Source organism: Cladophialophora immunda, assembly GCF_000835495.1.
Source record: "Cladophialophora immunda strain CBS 83496 unplaced genomic scaffold supercont1.1, whole genome shotgun sequence".
NCBI classification, from domain to species: Eukaryota; Fungi; Ascomycota; class Eurotiomycetes; order Chaetothyriales; family Herpotrichiellaceae; genus Cladophialophora; species Cladophialophora immunda.
The window spans coordinates 7,352,454-7,367,968 of NW_015622541.1; the positions used below are offsets into that span (position 1 = coordinate 7,352,454).

General features: G+C 52.4%; 8 protein-coding genes across 8 annotated transcripts; 3 read left to right on the top strand and 5 right to left on the bottom strand.

Annotated features, from left to right (window-relative positions):
* Positions 1-888: 888 nt before the first annotated feature.
* Positions 889-2,060, bottom strand: PV07_02154 (1,2-dihydroxy-3-keto-5-methylthiopentene dioxygenase). Its single transcript, XM_016388746.1, has 3 exons — positions 1,837-2,060; positions 1,404-1,775; positions 889-1,337 (listed from the first exon to the last, which is right to left on the bottom strand). Exons 1-3 carry the CDS (start codon positions 1,864-1,866, stop codon positions 1,209-1,211), a joined length of 531 nt encoding a protein of 176 aa, XP_016255674.1. The 5' UTR covers positions 1,867-2,060; the 3' UTR covers positions 889-1,208.
* Positions 2,061-2,220: 160 nt separating this feature from the next.
* On the top strand, positions 2,221-6,411 carry PV07_02155 (uncharacterized protein). Its single transcript, XM_016388747.1, has 2 exons — positions 2,221-2,566; positions 2,700-6,411. Exon 2 carries the CDS (start codon positions 3,063-3,065, stop codon positions 4,494-4,496), a length of 1,434 nt encoding a protein of 477 aa, XP_016255675.1. The 5' UTR covers positions 2,221-2,566; positions 2,700-3,062; the 3' UTR covers positions 4,497-6,411.
* Positions 4,541-7,605, bottom strand: PV07_02156 (uncharacterized protein). Its single transcript, XM_016388748.1, has 2 exons — positions 7,279-7,605; positions 4,541-7,212 (listed from the first exon to the last, which is right to left on the bottom strand). The coding sequence occupies exons 1-2, from the start codon at positions 7,465-7,467 to the stop codon at positions 5,227-5,229; spliced, it is 2,175 nt and encodes a 724-aa protein (XP_016255676.1). The 5' UTR covers positions 7,468-7,605; the 3' UTR covers positions 4,541-5,226.
* Positions 7,606-7,753: 148 nt separating this feature from the next.
* PV07_02157 (uncharacterized protein) lies at positions 7,754-10,044 on the top strand. The gene has a single exon (XM_016388749.1). The coding sequence runs from the start codon at positions 7,831-7,833 to the stop codon at positions 9,859-9,861; it is 2,031 nt and encodes a 676-aa protein (XP_016255677.1). The 5' UTR covers positions 7,754-7,830; the 3' UTR covers positions 9,862-10,044.
* Positions 10,045-10,353: 309 nt separating this feature from the next.
* Positions 10,354-10,602, bottom strand: PV07_02158 (uncharacterized protein; the record flags this gene model as incomplete). Its single annotated transcript, XM_016388750.1, has 1 exon — positions 10,354-10,602. The coding sequence occupies one exon, from the start codon at positions 10,600-10,602 to the stop codon at positions 10,354-10,356; it is 249 nt and encodes an 82-aa protein (XP_016255678.1).
* Positions 10,603-10,885: 283 nt separating this feature from the next.
* On the bottom strand, positions 10,886-11,848 carry PV07_02159 (uncharacterized protein; the record flags this gene model as incomplete). Its single annotated transcript, XM_016388751.1, has 1 exon — positions 10,886-11,848. One exon carries the CDS (start codon positions 11,846-11,848, stop codon positions 10,886-10,888), a length of 963 nt encoding a protein of 320 aa, XP_016255679.1.
* Positions 11,849-12,118: 270 nt separating this feature from the next.
* On the top strand, positions 12,119-14,532 carry PV07_02160 (uncharacterized protein; the record flags this gene model as incomplete). The annotated part of the gene is made up of 2 exons (XM_016388752.1): positions 12,119-13,126; positions 13,186-14,532. 2 exons carry the CDS (start codon positions 12,119-12,121, stop codon positions 14,530-14,532), a joined length of 2,355 nt encoding a protein of 784 aa, XP_016255680.1.
* On the bottom strand, positions 14,052-15,371 carry PV07_02161 (uncharacterized protein). Its single transcript, XM_016388753.1, has 2 exons — positions 15,015-15,371; positions 14,052-14,956 (listed from the first exon to the last, which is right to left on the bottom strand). Exons 1-2 carry the CDS (start codon positions 15,234-15,236, stop codon positions 14,546-14,548), a joined length of 633 nt encoding a protein of 210 aa, XP_016255681.1. The 5' UTR covers positions 15,237-15,371; the 3' UTR covers positions 14,052-14,545.
* Between the last annotated feature and the right edge of the window lie 144 nt (positions 15,372-15,515).

The window sequence follows — 15,515 nt, forward strand, 5'->3', positions numbered from 1 at the left end:
GGGACAGAAGAGGGAAATGGTCTGATGTGCGCTTCGGCACCAACGCTGTTGAACCAACGAGCAAGCCAAAGTGTCAAACCCCCGCGTTTTCGTTTCAACAGATGCTTCCATCGCTTGTTGCTGCTTGCCACGCCACCCGACACCACCTACCCACCATGTCTCTAGCATGAAACACCCCCTCCTCCGTCATTTGTACCGCACCTGCAGGTAACCACATACCTACCGCGCCCAGCGATCTCAAGTTTGCAGCAAGATCGGGGGACTACTCACAGCCTGGTGCCGAGACGGGACGACGCTCTCATCCCAAATAATCAGCGGACATAGTCGTCCTTTTTGCGTGTTTGAGATGAAAAAGCGAAATGACTAATTTTTATCCAGTCATTCCATTGGGTGCCACCGCCCTGCGATCCCATCAGAGCCCCTACGGAGTATAAACCTCCTCCTGGTTCCTCCTCCTTGCCCTCAGCCTTCCACAGCCTTGAGACACCCGTGGCGCCCGGATCTCCGGCTTTTGCGACCGACCATTTGACCTTTCTGGACGACACTCCTCGTTACTAAGCGCAGCAAGCACCACCTGCCCACAATTGCATCTCGCCGTCCAGGTCTTGTCCTGTAACGAGCAGTTGCGCAGAGAAAAACATACCGCGAATAGATTTAAGCGAGAGACGGCTCAAGAAGAAAAAAGCCTATTTTATAACTGCCCAACGGCAGCGGAAGATGGACAGGTCGTCACAATGAGTATTACTACTACCCAGTGTTTCCGCGGATTGCCTGCCATTGCCGGAACCCCAATCCAACGTCAGCCTTGCCCGGACGTTGCTTCTCCTGGCCACTAGAATGCCGTTGGACGGTTGCCTCCTTATGGTTAACGGTACATTGCGTGCAGAACGACTAATTACATCTGCAAAATGGCCGGTTTCGGAGATGGATTCCTGCAATACAACATCATACACGAAACCGTCTGCTACACCGCAAACTTGTTATGGACTCCTCATGTTCAAGAGATGGCTTTGTCAACTAAGCAGAGAAATGCATAAAGCCAGATTGGTTCTAGGCTCTCGCTTAAGCGGTATGTATTCGACGCAGAAGGCGGTTTCATCATTTTCAGAACTCGTGTGTTACGTCGCGCAAATAATCTACTCGCGAGGGAAAGATTTCCTTCGAGCTAGAAGCCTCATCAATCACACCTGCGGCCTTCCAGCCATCTGTTATGCCACAGAAATGCCGTCTCTGGTCTGCAGGTAATTCTTGCGGTGCTCGTTGACGTCGGTCTCGGCACCACGGTTGAGTGGTTTCCACTTGGGCTCGTCTTGAAACAGGCGCATAGCCTTGATATACTGTGGTTCCGGTCAGTGCCCCGTCCACATCCACCACGGTCCCATATGATGAGCCGGCCTACTCACATTATCTTCATCGGTGGTGAAACGGTGATAGATACCCGCGGGGAGAATGATCAGATCGTCCTTTTCAAGCCGAATTCTCACCCAGTCATCGTCCTTTGATCTAACATCAAAGTAACCTGCGCCGTCCCGAATATAGCGAATCTCTTCGTCTTCATGTAGATGCTCGTCAAAGAACATCTTCACTTTGTCTTCATAGACGGCGCCCATGGCTTGTGGAGAGACCGTGATTTCATCGCGGTTCTTGTATTTTCTTTCTTTGGCAATGGCATCGACGGAGGTCAGTTCGGGGCAGTGATGGTAGAGGACGCCGATCTGGGCCAAGTAAGAGGGATCAACTGCACGTCCCGAGTCGTGTGCGAGGCGCTGGTCACCCTGAGAGAAGCTGTTAGCATTGAAAGAGGATAAATGGGCATGAGAAGGATCCCGCATTTACCTCTTGATTATCGAACCAATATGCCTTCATAGTGATTGCGGGGAAGTTTTAATACAGGTGTACGAGGTTGCGCTGCAGACAAACGGGCTGGCTGTGTCGAGAGGGGTAGCGATGGATTCAAGGCGAACAGAGGGGAGGTATCTCGGGATTTAAATATTCTGCAGAGACAAATCCTACGAGCTGGATGGCAACTGCACGTTGAGAGAAATCTTTTTGCCTTTGGTCAGATTTGGGGAGCGTGAGCCTCTTGCGCAATGGGCGGCATTGGCATTGGCGGCATTGGTATTGGTGGCCGATGGCGTTGGTGCCGAGCATGTCTTGGTGGAGATGCGAAACTGGCAAAAGTGATCGCCGTCACCACCATCAAACCCGCCTTCATATCTGCTCATTTCTCACTCTAACGACAACCATCAGATATTTTCTCCGAGTCCACTGTCTCTGCTGACGACCAAAGTCAAATACCACCTCACAGGAGATGTCAACCGCACCTCTACAAGTGACCGATCCCACTGAAAAATATCACCATTGAGCCTGTTTCACTCCCTCCTTTTTTGCATTGCCCATTGTCTGGACCAGGACCATATATCGATCCCCAGAGGAACACGGCCATTGCTAGTCTCAGTAGCTAGGAGCGAGCCGTTGGTCTCCTCCTGCAGAAGACTGGGCCTTGCCATTCTGGCCACATAATGCCACTCGAATCCTTCTGATGCGCGGCCACTTGAAGCAAAAAGTAAGCACCTACTACTCACCAGGTCCACATTATTCTCCCGCTTTGTTCCTATCAGGCTTCGACGACCTTCTTCGACCAGAGCTGATCTCCCTGGCCACTGCCGTTAATGCATATGCTTACACACTGGCTTCAGTTCGGATTCAACACCTTTTGGAATCCCGCAGACTGAACCCTTGCCTCCGCTGCCACCTTGCTCGACCCAATATCGCCGCAGGAGGTTGGTTATGAAGGCAAAAGCGTCAGGCGGCGTGTAACTGAACAGTCAGCAACCTGTCTAACCCGCCCTGACAACTGGCTGCGTCTGGGTTTTCCAAATGTTCTTCTTGCCTGGGTTTGGTGGCCGGATGTGGTGAATTGTCTGATCGTGGTATCGGTCCGATTCAAGCCTCCCCAGCCTTTTCGTGTCCTTTGCGTTGCATTTTCCTAGACTGCGTGGCCCCAATCTGGACGGAGATACACCACGGAGCAAGAATCTCATCTTTTTACTTCTAACAAAATGGATGACCTAAAACGCACAAATTCCAACGACACCCGCTCAACATCACCGGGTGCTTATCGTTCTCCTTATCCTACAACAACTGGCGCTGGCAAACTCTCCCTGCCGTACACAACCGATCCACCGTCTCCAGCAAATCCGCCGCAACAGAAAGTATGGCTCGTCTTCGGCGCAACAGGACATATGGGCCGCTCGGTGACGAAAGCCGCCCTGGGTCATAACGACATTGTCGCTGCCGTGGGCCAGTCCTTCCAAGACGACCTAGAGAGCGTGAAGAAATGGCATAACATCCCGGATCGATATCTGGGGCTGTTATGTGACGTACGTATACGCTCGAGCGTGTCCTCGGTCATCGAACAGACGATGAAAAAGTTCGGCCGAGTGGACATCATCGCCAACTGTTCGGGATACGGCGTGATTGGAGCCTGTGAAGATCAAGACGAACATGAGATTCGAAACCAGTTCGAGACGAATTTCATGGGCACGTTGAACATCATTCAACTTTCTCTACCATATTTTCGGAGACGACAGGACGGGAGGTATCTGATCTTCAGCTCTACGAGTGGCGCGCTTGGAGTTCCTGGCCTCGGTCCATATTGCGCAACAAAGTATGCCGTAGAAGGCCTAATTGAAAGCATGCTCTACGAGGTTGATCCGTTCAACATCAAACTCACCCTCGTTGAGCCGGCACACATGCGCCGGGACGACAACGACATTTTTCCTCCTCCACAGCCCAGTCAACCTAGTACGACGACGACGATGACGACGACGACGAACGGACGAATCCCACAGCAACAGCAGCCGCAACAACAACAACAACAACAACAACAAATCCAAAAGCAGAACGCACTGGCCCTCTTCGGCCATTTCAAAGTGGCGCGGCCGTCCTCGCCGTACGCCACGAAAGACGCCCCTGCCGCCCACGCCCAGCGGTCCCTGCAGTGGATGGGTGCCAACCAACCCACCTCGGTGGTCAAAGCCGCCGAACTGGTCTGGCAGCTCGGCCACTGCCGGTACCCGCCGCTGAGACTCTTGCTAGGGACTTTTGCCGTGGAGAGCATTCGCGACCGGCTGAAGAGCATCATCGAAGAGATCGAGGACTGGAAGCACCTGAGTTTCCCGCCGCTGGAGGGGTTCGAGGAGAAGGAAGACGGCGATGACAAGGAGGAAGGCGAAGGGGAAGGGGATGGAGATGGAGAAGGGGACGACGGAGATGGCGACGGTGACGGTGACGGTGACGAACACGACGAACTTGATGAACGTGGAGGAGGAAATGAAGAACAGACCGAAGGAAAGGGCGAGGACTATCCTGAAGGGGGCCGAAGGCCTCTCAATCCGGCGGACCGGGATAAAGAGATCCACGACAGGGAAGAACGAGGGGAAGGGAGACGCGTACACATCAAGCTGGAGAGTAAAATGGATGTGGACGATTGAAAAGAGACAACATCAGATGGAGATCAAGAAGCGGATGGTCTTGGGTTTCAAAATGGGTTTCTCCATTCGACACTACCTGACAGCTCCAGGCCAGCGCAGAGCCTTCCGCCATCCAGGCACGAACTATATCATGTTGGCCACTTTGCTATCCACCCTCTCAGCTATGCTGTCGAGCCGCCCTGTGTCTCAATCAGCGCCTAGCAGAGACAGCTCACAAGCCATGCAGGATACGGGTACTACCACACCCCAAGGTTGAAGGGGCCGACACATACAACCAGGAGTGGATCGATCATTGAATGGATAGATACGGGCCCTTGCTTCGTCTCGTCTTGTCGCCGCCTTTCACTCCTCTGACGTGCCTTGCGGTGTTTCGCAATCAATGGACGACCAGCCACCAAGCCTGCTCAGCTCCACCGCAGAATTTCCAACAGTCGTTCCGAGTGTGCGTTTAGCCCGTTGGCTAAAAACATGCACCCGATGTCCGCCACTCGTTTGCGAAGTTTTGATGTCGTGAGATGCAATATTCGTACATTTGCAGCATGGGCATGCTCGGGGCGCCTCCGAGGAAACAGCCCACAAAATCTAATCTCAAGCTCTGTTGAGTGAGGTCGGAAGCCGGAGGTCTCGAGTCACAAGTCGTTTTCGACGGACTTGGCCTTGGATTCGGATATCGATATGATACATTGTCTTTGAACAGAAAACTCCTCATTCTCAGCACGCGATCGAGGGATCAAAGTGTGATCCGCATATGATCATTCGCGCCAAAAGCCTTCCCACAATTCGGGCACTTCCTCGCCCTCAACGTCAGCCGTTCAGCAACACAATCATTGCAGAACGTGTGTCCGCACGTCTTGATCACGGTGTTTTTCAGGTTCCGTTTGCAGATATTGCAATATGCAAACTGTCTCAATATCTCGTACTGTTCGGACTGTCCTGATTTGGATTTCCACGTCTCCAGATTTCTGCGCGTGTCTTTGAGCGAAGACTTAAGATCTTCCACTTCAACTTCAGCCGCACGGCAAGCGCTAGTTGCGGCGGCGAGTTTGACGTCTTTGGCAGTGGCCTGGGTTTTCAGCTCAGATATTTGGGTGTTGAGTCTGGAGATTTCGAGTCCTTGAGTGATGTTTTGTTGTTGAGCGGTTCGATGTTCGTTGGTCTTATGCGCTAAGGCGTCCTTCAGCTCGGACAGCTGTTTATCTGCCGTGGCCAGCAACGCTCGCGTGGCCGCTTCGGCGTCTTTCAACGCCCCGATTGCCTCTGCCGATTTTGCGTTCTGCAGCCGCAGTGTTCTGATTTCGCCAGCCTGAGTTTCCTTGCTTTTCATCGCGGCAAAGAATTTCTGGTCGGCTTTGGTCTTATCCATCGACAGTTTCAGCACCTTCTCCTCCATTGCAGCAAACTCGGAAACTTTTTGACTCGCAATCTTTGACGTCTTTTGGAACGCTGTCGACATGGACGCGAGTTCACCATTGAGGAGATTGTACTTCCTGTCAAGTTCATGGTATCTGGCCCGCAGATCTTCCAGATTCAAAGCATCCAGCTCTGCGTTATCCACAGCCATCTCGCCTGGTTGAGCTGTGAGCCGCTCGTTTTCGGATTCAAGCGCGCGAATACGATCTTCTTGCGCCGAAGCCAGTTCCGTTATCTTCTTCACAGCCTCTTGATTCTGATCCAGAGAAGCTTGCTTGACAGCCTGATCGGCTAGTAATTCGTCTCTGCTGTGTCGGATCCTTGCCAGATTGGCCTCTGATGCCGCCAAAAGAGACTCCTTCTCTACTATTGCCACTCGTTGCTCATTTTCCAGCTGAAGTTGATATGTCGTCCTTTCCGACCGCAATTTCGAGGCTTCTTCCTTGAGATCGGTATTGGTGGCTTCAAGATTGTTAACTTTCTTGACGGTATCCTCGAGTTGCGATTTCAATTGCTTGAATAACTCGGTTTTTGCATAGTCGTCATCCGTCAAACTTGCCGATTTCGTTTGCAGCTCCGTTATCTGTGCGGTCAACTTTGCATTTTCTTCCTCCAACCTGTCCAACTGCTCTTTCTGCTTTTCTGATGCTGCCACGGTTTTGTTCAATTCCTTTTCCAGCTCAGCCAGCTCTTCGGAATTGTCTGTTGTGCCATTGAGCGTACTTTCTTCTCTCTTGACCGGACCACCTTCCTCCCCCGCGGGCTTAGTTGCGCCTAGTAATGCCTGTTTCTCTAGTTTGGCGACCGTTACACTCTTCGCCCTGTCAATTTTGCGTTCGGCCGTCATATACCTGAGAGAGGCATTTTCTAGCTGGTGATCCAAATCGTCTTTCTCCGACTGCAGCCGCTGTAATTCGGCAAGGTGACTTTTTTCCGCCGCCAACAACTTTGCGACCTGTGACTGCAATTCTGCTATGTCAGGCGATGGCGGCTTTGTAGGACCGAACAGTCTCGATATCACATCTTGTATCTGCCTGGAGCGGTTGCGGAGATGTTCTTCAAATTGTTCTTGATCCGAAAATGCTAGCGAAGAGGGCAAGGACACAGGGTCCATGTCTACATCCTCATCCACTTTGGCGATGACCTTGACCTCATCGACAACTTGTTGGAACCATGCATCAATTATCCGGAGATGATCGTCGTGATATCGAGCCTTCTTGCGCATCTCTTTTAATTGAGCCTCAAGGGTATTTTTCTCTCTCTTATATTCCTGCATCTGCCGCCATATCGCATCTTTCTGAAATCTCTGTTTACAGAAAAGCGTGTTAGCTTGGGTCTCAGATAGACAAGGGGGTGTGAAGGTTAGGCTTACCTCCAGATCATCCTTCCAGGGCATATCATCATCCTTGTGAGATTTCGACGCGCCATTTGCAGAAGTGGCTTGCTTCTTCAGCGGCGGAGCGGATTCTACGGAATCGTAAGGAGAAGGTCTTTTACGCTCTTCCATCTTGACTAGGCTCTGTTGAGAGAGGGAAAGGGGGAGAGATTCGACGGCCGTCATCAGTCCTGCTGCACGAAGGGGCTCTGCTTGTCGGCAGTGAAGATCCTTGGAGAAGGCCCGCGTTGGCAGCAAAAGCGAGTGACGCCGCGATAGAAGGTTGCCGATGAAGTAGTTAAGTTGTTGGCAGACAGAATTCGCAGAGGCAAAGACAAAGAGAAGAATGAAGATGTCGAGTCGCCGCGGACACTGTAGACAAATCCGGTTAGCGACCATCGGATCTTGGCATGTTTGCCGATCAAACCTGCACTGTGGTCGTGTGGGCAGCGGCGTTGACTGACGAGAAGCTCTGGAGTGAACAAAGAGAAAGATATGTGAGTGAGATCCGTGTACGTTCGGTAGGGAACGGAGAGCGTTGCGCCCATCATGTCAACGTTCAGTTCAGTTGTGCGAAAGCCAGGCCAGAAGATAGTCCCGAAGGGCCCAAGAAAGAATGTCCAAAGAACTGCTCTCCGACACGCTGCTCCGCCGTCCCTGACGCCGGAGAGTCAGACTGTGAGTCCTGCTGTTGAACTTGTTGACGAACCAGTTCAAGGTCAGGAACGGGAGCCGCAGCTAGAAACGGAGATAACCCAGCTGGCCAGCGAAATACCTTCCATCGCTGGATCAATAGAGACAGCAGGAGAGCCCCTCCATACACCGCTCGAAGAAGCAACAACTGAGAGAGTTCCTTCAGCCTCTTTTGAAAGCGCTGTTCCGAGTCACCCGATCCCCGAGATTGAAATCATTCATTCCAACAACGTCAGCGAGAGTCGTCCCGATCAAGTCATACCCTCAATTTCGGTTTCGATCCCTTCATCTATTCGTCCGAAACGAATAACCACCCGTGAGCCAGCCTCTCCAGCATCAGAAGACTCTGCTCAAGAGACGGAAACCACTGGTGGTTCAAGGAAGCGGCAGAAGACTACTCACACAGTCGAGGATTTCAGAGAGTCCGAATCGCATACTCCTCCCCTACTCGATTCTACAACACCAGTACTGAGGACCAGCCCAAGAGCTAGGCGGAGCGAATCTCGTACATCGGACGCGCTATTGCAAGATGCGACAACCCAAGCAGCTGCAGTATCGGAACTTGCAAACTCAATTGAGAGCAGAGCAAGATCGCACCAACCCCGCTCAGCGCGTCGATCGGTGTCACAACCAGCAGAAACAGAAGAGAGTACAACTGAAGATGCTGCGCAACCAAGAGCGAGGCGCTCGAAGAAGAAGTCACATTCGAGGAGGATACAAGAGCTGGCCCAACAAATTGTGGAAGATGCTGTCCATGGGAGCACAGACGAGCCAGATCGTCGTCGTTCTCGCCTTGCTACTCCGGAGAATGCTGAAGAGCTAGAAATAGACCCGCAGGAGGTCTCGATGGCAGATCTCATCAAGGATAACAAGATAGGCAAGAAATCCGAAACAGAGAAGCGCATGCAGGAGAACTGGCCAGAGATCAAAAAGCGACGCAAAGAGGAGCTTGAGAAGCGACGGGAAGCCGCCCGAGGGGAAACCAACGCTTCGAATAACGAGGAAGAACACAACGGAGGAGAGGACGCGGCAGTTCCCAAGCAGATCATCGTCAACGGACAAATCGTCGTCGCAGCAGAGTCTCGAGAGGTCGCCTTCGGCGCAGGCGTCGAGGAGGCGGTGATTCAAGACGCAAATGTTGCGCTTGAAGATGACCGGATCTACAAGTATATCACTTCAGGTACGTTGGGGAAACATGCAGGGCGCGCGCGCGGGAACCGATGGGACGAAGATCAGACCAACCTCTTTTACAAAGGCCTGCGGATGTTCGGCACCGATTTCACCATGGTTGCAAATCTTTTTCCGGAAGGTGTTGACCGGCGCGTGGTCAAAAAGAAATACCTGCTTGAGCTACGGACAGATCCAGAGAGAGTCGAAAGTTGTGTTGCAGCCAAAGAAACGGTGAGTATAGAGGACTACGCGGCCATGACAAATCAGGAGTTTGAGGACCCGGGAAAGGTAATGAAGGAGTTAGAGGAACAAGAGCGAAGACTGAGGGAGGAGGATGAGAAACGAAGAGCGGACCAAGGATTTGTTGATCATATTGCGGGGGCTGACGTGCCGTTGCCATCTACGGAGAGGGATGAAGCAGACATCGATGAGAGCGGCCTGGAAGGCCAACGGCAGCAGGCCACTGCAGGTGCACATTTGGCTACGCCAGACGCAGCAGGGCGGGGAACTCAAGCACCCAGCATGGATCGTTTAGACAGCATCTCAGCTTTGGCGGAGAAGGTTGTCCAGGCGGCTGTGAATCCCAAGAAGAAACCGCGGCGTCAGCCGAAGGAGTCAGCAGGAACTGGACGTGGCGGAAGGCAACCCAAAAAGGGTAGGAGAGCGGTTGAAGGCACAGAGGAGAGAATTGGTCCCATTGACGAGGTTGATGAGTGATTGCTGGCATGGCATCTCCATCTCTGTCATTTTGGTTGCAGACTGTGATTGCGAGTTGCATCAACATACATATTGATACCCCATTTTGCAAGGCCTTGCTGGTTGTGCAAAGCCAGCTGGAGCATTGTATGCCGTCTGTTCGTGGCAGGCATACCTAGTAATGTCATTTCATTCCCCAGATTGGACCCCTGTGTTTAACATTCATAGTAGACCGCTGCCTTGCCCGTGGGTCCTTTCTTCTCATGGTAGAGGTGTCTCGTCGAGGCCTTCAAGTGGTTGCTCCTGCACGAGTCCGGCTCACCTATCATCCTCATATCTTAGACCGTGCTGCACGAAAACGGGTCCTATCTGACGTCTCCCAGCGGCCCATGGAGTTTTCATCCCTCTTCCATTCAACTAGCCCTCCGCATGGGCGACGAGATAGATATTCCGTGGTCTCCAGGATTTGCTTGTTCTGACTCCCAATTCTCTCTCCAACAATGCTGTGGCTGTTCAATACCAGGCCCATCTCCACACGCAGTAATCAATACATTCCGGGGGTGTGACATTGGTAGTGCGTCTCACGAGCTCGCACTTGCATCTGGAAGGCTCCTTCTTACTGGTGTCATCGGTGGTCGTCGGCTGGGTAACGGTAATGAGGGTGTTTGGCTGTTGATATCCTCTTACCGCGAGGGTTGGCGCGGCGGCGAAGAGGAATAGAAGTGCGATGAAGGCAATGGTCGCAGTATTATTCGGCGCCATGACCGCCAAAGTCGCTCCTTTCAGACGTACCGCAATTGTGGAGACTGTGATGGACTTATTCTGTGCGTGCGACAAGTGTTTGATCCTGTGACGATGGTAATGTCGTCTGTGGTCGATGGCTGGTATGAAACTGGTCCGGTCACCATATAAGTCGTAAAAGGGCTTCCACTTCACTGACAAACATCACAGACGCGTTTCTGCCGGACCGCGTACAGATTGGGAGCTCATCAAGTCGATAGGGAACTCGGGTCCGACAACCTTTGCCGTGGTGACTGACCATCGTTCACGAATTGAAAATTCGACTATAAAGCAACTCGTGTCTTCCTACCCACAGATCCATGCTTGGAACCACTTGTCCCGCCTCTTCGGGTCTCATGAGCCAGCCTTTCTCTAGACAGCCAGCTAATAGCTCTTGCAATTCTTTGGATGCGAGGATATTTTGTGCCATATAAGGGCCCATCACGGATGCCCGAACACCTGCGCTAATGACCGCTTTGGAGTGGTTGAGGAGGAAAAGATAGCCTGACTCTTCAAGGTTGAGGCCTAGGGAAAGACAGATGACACCCCAAAGAGGAGCAAGATGTCCGTTCACTGCAGGAATCTGGTGAGGGTGGTTGTTGGAAACGCCGGCAGGAGATAGAGCTGAAAGCTTTAGGTCACGAGCAAAGACTTCAAGCGCGGTAGCAGCTTCAAGCCCTTCCCCTTCTTCTTCATGCTGCAGTCTCGCAGCAGGAGCGAAAGCTTTCTCCCAAACACTCAACAGTGCACGGCCTTGAGCAACACTCGCTCTCCTCGCAACGTTGCAGGGCGTGCTCGCATCGAGATCATTGTCGAGATCCATGAGCGCCAAGGGATCACGAAATGCAGCAAGAACATACGGAACATTTGTGTATGCCATCGACTGGATGGAAAGTTTGAGGAACTTGTGGAAAAGGGACAGATTTGTCTGCCCAGGAGTTGAGGGTTCTTGTTTGAGGTGAGCCAAGAAAGATTCTAGACCGCTTGAGTAGGCGAATGATCCGAGAGGAAGGGCTGAGTCGGACAGGAGCATGAGGTTGTGCATTGAGTGGCCTATTGGGAGGGTGACTGGCAGAGGCAACAGCAGGCCTTCTCCATTCGCACGAGCTTCCGTAGTTGATGTTGAGCCTGACCTTTCTATGCCTCGAAGGAGGGCTTTGGTGGTTTGCAGCTGAACCTCGAGCTCGAGGACTCGGGCGCGGAGCGCGTCCGCATCGTCCACTTTCATAGCATCATCAAATTGAATGATCTGCTCCCTGACATTTGTCCCTTCGATGACAGGAATCAAGTATAGCAGAGGTTAGACACGAGCAGACAAGGGGGGGTGATGTGCTCGATCTGTGGGGAATGCTGGGATTCGACGATCCACATGCAAAAAGCTCCAACCAGTTTCTCCAACCAGCTGCGCTCCGTGTAACGAACAAAGCTGCGTCAACGACTTGTGCATGTATTCAACGGCCGTCAGAAAGGGCCTTTGACCCTCCCTTCACCCGAAACCATGTCCGGCAGGCATCTAATCGATGCTCTTGCCTTACTTAGTGTGTCACGAAATGTCGCAGCGAAACATTTCGATATACGACTTGCTCAAGCTAGAGTCTATGGTCAATCTTCCTCCGTCATCAAGGCCATAAGGACTCAGGGTCTCCCAATCTTAGCTACATCTGTCTCGCGGTTCGCTTCCTCCTCTCAGCCTCTCTCAAAATCATCGAAAGAAGGTATCGAGCAAGACCACTTCTACACGAGATCCGTCGAGGGCTCCCAATCTCAGGCATCCTCTCGTGAAGGCCTGAACGTTGAGCAAGCCCAAGCGACCAGGACGCCACTCCCGGATGGGACAATACCGTTAGATGACAGCCCTATTGGAGCAGAGGAAGGAGATGGTATAACCTTCAATCAGATCCCCGCGGGGGAGACACCGCAGCATCCATTCGAGCCTAGAGCTGCCCAAGTCCTCAGTTCCCACTCATCTACGAAGCCAAACCTCCCCGGCAGCACTTCAGTCGAGGGTCTATCTCCAGATGAGGCAAGGAAAGCTCAACGACAATCCGAAGACCAGATCCCCGCGCAATCCGCCGAACCTCCGTCGCCGGAAGAAAATGGCCAGGAATTTGGAGTGGAACAAGAGCAGGATGTCTTCTATCAGCCACCAGGGACTGTCAAGCCGGTTTTATCTGCATTGCCACGTGTCCGTGTGCCTAAGACTGAAAACGACGTACAAGAGGGCGATTCGCATATCGAACCTGGTCTCAACGCGGATGTCTACTACTCTGGCTCTAAGCGTCAGGCGGACGCTGAGGATGAGCCCTCGGAGGAACAGCTATCTCGGCTATTTCGCAACCCGAGGAATGCAAGGATTTACGGGCAAAAGGGAAGATACGCCCCTGGCGGAGTCCCGGCGAGACGGTTCCATGGCATGAGCGTCATGCGGCAGAAGGCCCCTGATACGGATGCTGAAAGCATTAAGCAACTTGGGGCTGAGCTTGCCAAAGACATTCAGAAGATCAATGTAACTGAACCCTGCCTGTCGTTGACCGATCCTGACTGATCAACTGACAGATAACCTAGACGCAACAACCTCAGACTGCACGGCCGTATCAAATGCGTGAATCAAAAGTGCCTTCATCTAGGATGGGCCGGATATTCGAATTTGGAGGACTTGCAGCGTCAATGGCTTATGGAGCTGTCAGCGAGAGTATCAGTCGCTCCGGTGGTCCCAATGGCTCGTTGATGCTGAGTGCCGCAAATATGGAACGTCTTGTCGCCAAATTGTCCAAAATGCGAGGTGCCGCCCTCAAGTTAGGTCAAATGATGAGCTTCCAAGATTCCAAATTGCTTCCAAAGCCCATTCATGATGTGCTGCAACGCGTCCAGGACAGTGCGGATTATATGCCCGCGTCTCAGAGAGACGCAGTCATTGCTGCTGATTTGGGTCCCAATTGGCGTGATCAGTTCTTCCAGCAATTCGACGAGAAGCCCATGGCCGCCGCCTCCATTGGTCAGGTTCACGGGGCAGTGTTGAAAGACGGCAGGAGAGTTGCGGTCAAGGTGCAATATCCCGGTGTTGCGGAGTCGATTTCTTCCGATCTCAACAATCTATCTTTGTTGCTTACTGCCTCTCGCCTGCTGCCCAAAGGGTTGTACCTGGAGAAAACTATTGCCAATGCCCGTACTGAATTAGCATGGGAATGCGACTATATTCGCGAGGCTGAATGCGCAAAAAGGTTTCGGAAGCTCTTGGCAGACGAACAGGACATCTTCACAGTCCCCGAGATCATCGACGAAGCATCAGGCAAACGGGTCCTGACCATGGAGAGAATGGAAGGTATTCCAGTCACAAAAGTCCAAAATTTCACGCAAGAGCAGAAGGACTGGATAGGATCACAGATCCTGCGACTCTGCCTGCGTGAGATCACCGAATTCAGATACATGCAGACGGATCCAAATTGGACTAACTTCCTCTACAATTCTGAAACGAATAAGTTGGAGTTACTTGACTTTGGCGCATCCAGAGAATTTCCCGAGAAGTTCATTCAACTCTACATCAAGACCCTCATTGCCGCCTCGAGAAAAGACAGGGACGCTTGCAGAGATTTTTCCATCCAGCTTGGCTATCTGACTGGTTATGAATCTAAGGCCATGTTGAACGCCCATATCGATTCAGTCATGACGCTTGCCGAACCCTTCATGGATTTCAGTCCGGACGTCTATGACTTCCAGGACCAAACTATCACCGATCGAGTTCGGGCCCTCATTCCCGTCATGCTGAGAGAAAGATTGGCACCTCCGCCAGAAGAGACCTACAGTCTGCATCGGAAACTGAGCGGAGCGTTCCTCCTGTGTGCTCGACTGGGCAGCCGGGTCCGCTGCAAGGAATTGTTCGAGCAGGCGCTCAACAATTCGGGGATCCACTAAAAGCCAATGAGGTCTAGAACACCGAGTCATTGTCGTCCTCATCGCTGTGTTCCAGGATCGTCTCCTGCAAAAGCCCGGGCCGACTTGGTGCCGTATTGCTTGGGCCCAAAGGGCTAAGCGAACCCGCAGGCGCCGCGCCTGATACAGGCATCTTCCTTGCTTCCCGCACCACTTCTTGTAGGAAGGGTTGCGAAGCAATCAATCGAGCCTCGGCGGCTAGTCTCTGTTGTTCCTCCAGCTGTTTCTTTTTCTTTGCTTCCCTTGCCTTTCGGTACGATACCGCATCGTGGCCTTTGGCTGGAATCGGCTTCGGAGTGCTGCGATCAAGGCGAAATACAACAACGAAGACGCGCATGGTGAAATGCAAGGCAAGCGCGAATAGTAGCCCCAGCAGAACTGCGCTGCCGAGAAAGTACCAGAGCGGCTGCATAAAAGTTAGTAGGTGTTTGGGGTATGAAGGCACTTGGGTTGAGCAGACAGACCTCGAAAGCGGCGAAGACGCGCCATGGAATCAGCGAAGCGTTGGTGACGACAAGTCCCATGTATATAAAAGGCGCCGATAGAGACGCCAGAATGTACCATATTGCTCTTAACAGAAGGAAGACTGGATACAGCGCGTAGGAGAGGATCGTGAGAGTGGACGAGAGGAGCACTCCGGCGACGGAAAGCCATGCCGGCAAACTCGAGTCGCTGGTTGCATTCATTTCTGAACCAGTGGATGAATCATGATGAAGACTCGGCGCCTGGCAAATCCACGTCGAGAGATCGTAGGAGCCGTGACCGGAAGCAGGTGCTGTGCAACAACTGAGCGAGTCGCAGCAGCTGGTGAAATTTTTGTTTGCGGGTGTGTTAGAACTGAGCCTCAGATCAGTCAGGAAGACACTCCCGTAACGCGTGCTAACCACAACCCTGATGACGCCTTGCTCCCCCGCAACCGTTCCTGAAATTAGTTGGGGCTTTAACTAACAGACGCCCTTCAAGCG